Source organism: Penaeus japonicus, unplaced genomic scaffold (genome assembly GCF_977035675.1).
Source record: "Penaeus japonicus unplaced genomic scaffold, GWHDUDI00000001_assembly GWHDUDI00000040, whole genome shotgun sequence".
In the NCBI taxonomy this organism is placed as follows: domain Eukaryota; kingdom Metazoa; phylum Arthropoda; class Malacostraca; order Decapoda; family Penaeidae; genus Penaeus; species Penaeus japonicus.
In genome coordinates, this window is record NW_028234442.1 from 16804027 (window position 1) to 16806526 (window position 2500).

General features: G+C 42.0%; 1 protein-coding gene across 1 annotated transcript in view; it reads right to left on the reverse strand.

Moving 5' to 3' along the window:
- The window catches only part of LOC122250555 (uncharacterized), a 7270-nt gene extending 4959 nt beyond the window's left edge, over window positions 1–2311 (reverse strand). The window contains exon 1 of the mRNA XM_043012042.2: window positions 2175–2311. Within this exon, the coding sequence (XP_042867976.1) occupies window positions 2175–2190 (16 nt within the window). The 5' untranslated portion in view covers window positions 2191–2311. The remainder of the gene's footprint in view (window positions 1–2174) is intronic.
- Window positions 2312–2500: the final 189 nt, after the last annotated feature.

Below are 2500 nucleotides of genomic sequence, written 5' to 3' on the forward strand. Positions count from 1 at the left end.
CGTTTCAAAAAAAAAAAAAAAGTTCAAAGTCCAAAAACTGAACAAGGTGCCATCTCTTAGGTCTAAAATGGTTACGGAATGGTGGCCCGGTATCTAACTCCCCCCTCCCCCCCCCGTCGCTAAGTCTCCCACCCCCCCTACCCCCCTTCCCCCCTGTAACCCTAACCAAGGCAGGCACTTTTATGGTAACAGTTGTCAACCTGCCATTCCCCTCTGTGGCCTCCCTCTCTCGCGATTATTCTCCGGCCTTATTTTAGCTCTCCCTCTCTCCCCTCTCTCCCTCCTCCCCCCCTTCCACGCACTTCTTCCTACTTCTGCTCTCTCGATTATATCTCTTTCCCTCCTTTAGGTACGTCTTATGCCAGGCACTGTGTTTTCAGATGGCGTCTCGGACAATTACCTTCTGTTTATAACTTCCATGAATGAAGATGTTCTTAATAATTATTCTATTGTAAAGCTATTCTTGAAAAAAAAATTAAACTTTGGTATAACCTTCCGTTACGTTATTTTCTAAATAAAACCCCACTAAGTACGATTCGCATTCAGAGTAAAATTAAATATACCGTTTTCATTATGGAATCTATTATATTTATTTATAAGATATAGTGACGTTGTATCAGATATCGAACGGTTCCACCTAAAGAGAACCGGGAAGACCTCGTGGTCACGTGGTCAACTTGGGTCTATTTTTAGCCTGTGACAGACCTCGGTCAATGTAGCAGATTTTGCACATTTTGAGGGGGTTGCATGGCTTTTCTTTGAACATCTAGATATATTCTATAAAAAAAAATGGCCATTCAGTTCCATTTATGTAGATTGATCTGTGACGTTCCACATTTACTTTGAAGATTGAGTGATGTTCGTATTTTGAGTAATCAAAGTATGTCCATCCAACTACGTGTTTCTTTTTCCGAGGAACTGTAGCACACTGCAATACTTGGTGTTTTTTTTCTAATAAACGATTTTAATCATGTAAACTAACTCATTCGCAATATGGACATTAGAAAGGAACTAACAACAAACTAGTCCTATCACTAATAATTACTTTTCTTTTAAGAAAGTAAAATTTCTTTTCATATAAACAGACAGTGCACGTATAGAGTCAAGAGCCACATGTTCAATGGTACCTTTGTTCACTTTTTATGACTTCATCAATTGTTCTGAAGTAATCTACAGGTAATTTAATTCACAAACACCCAATAAGTCACCTGTATGATTAACACACATAATATACACTGAAAACATTACAATAGGGCAAACAAACTTCATATGTCAAAAATAATATTGAAATCATATAAAAAAACAGCTGAAATAAGAAGAGTTAAAATGATTAGGCAGAAAAAGCAATTAGATAGCCGTTATGGATATGCAAATGAGTTTTGGATGAAGTGAAACCCTTATGCAGATAATGGTTCTAATTGGTGATGATTCCGATTGCGTTGTGATGACAAGAACGGGTCGTTTTCTCTCTATGAAAATCGCGCCTCTGGTTATTGTATTATCGTCATATGCAAAGACAGAGATAGGAGCTTGAACGTATGATGAAAGAAGATTAGCAGACTGGGAAATAAAGTCATTATTGCAAGCATTTGAAGCATGGATTACATTACTGTACACATAATCTGAAGAATATTCACTGGAATTACGTTTCCACTTCTGTTTACTCTGGATTTTTTATTTTTCTTTCTAAAATTTATAGAAAAAATAAAGAAACCTTGTTCTGAATGACACATGACACTGCTATCAAACGGCGCACACGGAATGAACACAGGACACTGATTGACCCTCTCAGACACTTAGGGATCACTGAAGGGCTCTGAAGGAACCCCATCTTCGCGGGAAATCCTTCGCTTCTCCGGGCTTTCGGGGCTCTAGGGAACTCTAACTGAGCGAGGTACACCGAGGACTCTTTTCCCTCGGCAGGACCTGAGATGGGGGATGCTTCTGGAGGATTCGGTCGGTCGCGGTTAGTCCTAACGGAGACAAGCAGCGTCTCTGATCGAGTAGGCGTCAGCGTTCAGTAAGAAATAATAAAAAAAGCAAAGAAAGAGGAACGGGAAAATGCAAACAAGTGAACCACTGAGATGGGAATGAGACACACTGGCGGAGTTCGCAGGAATCAGCGGAGTTTGCGACTTGAAGAGGAGGAGTAGGTTGTAGGAGCGGATGCCTACCTTCGTCACCGGCCATCTTGTCGTTTATAGAGAAGGAGAGCGAGAGTCACCACACCCACGGGCTACCGCGCCCCAACTGCTTGCTGCTGAGTACAGGTGGCACGGTATCTCCTCGTATTCGGCCCTTGGCGGCTCTTCGGCAGTTGGCTGGCACCTTCGCCCGGTCCGCCTCTGGCGTTCGCTCATCCTTCGGGATTTCATGGTTTCTAAGGCAACGCTTCCTTCTTTCCTAGTGCTGCTTCGAGGACTCAATCAGTGGAATATGTTATGACGTACTTGCGAGCAATCAGCCGAGAAAAACGACAAATACCGTCCGAAAGACAATA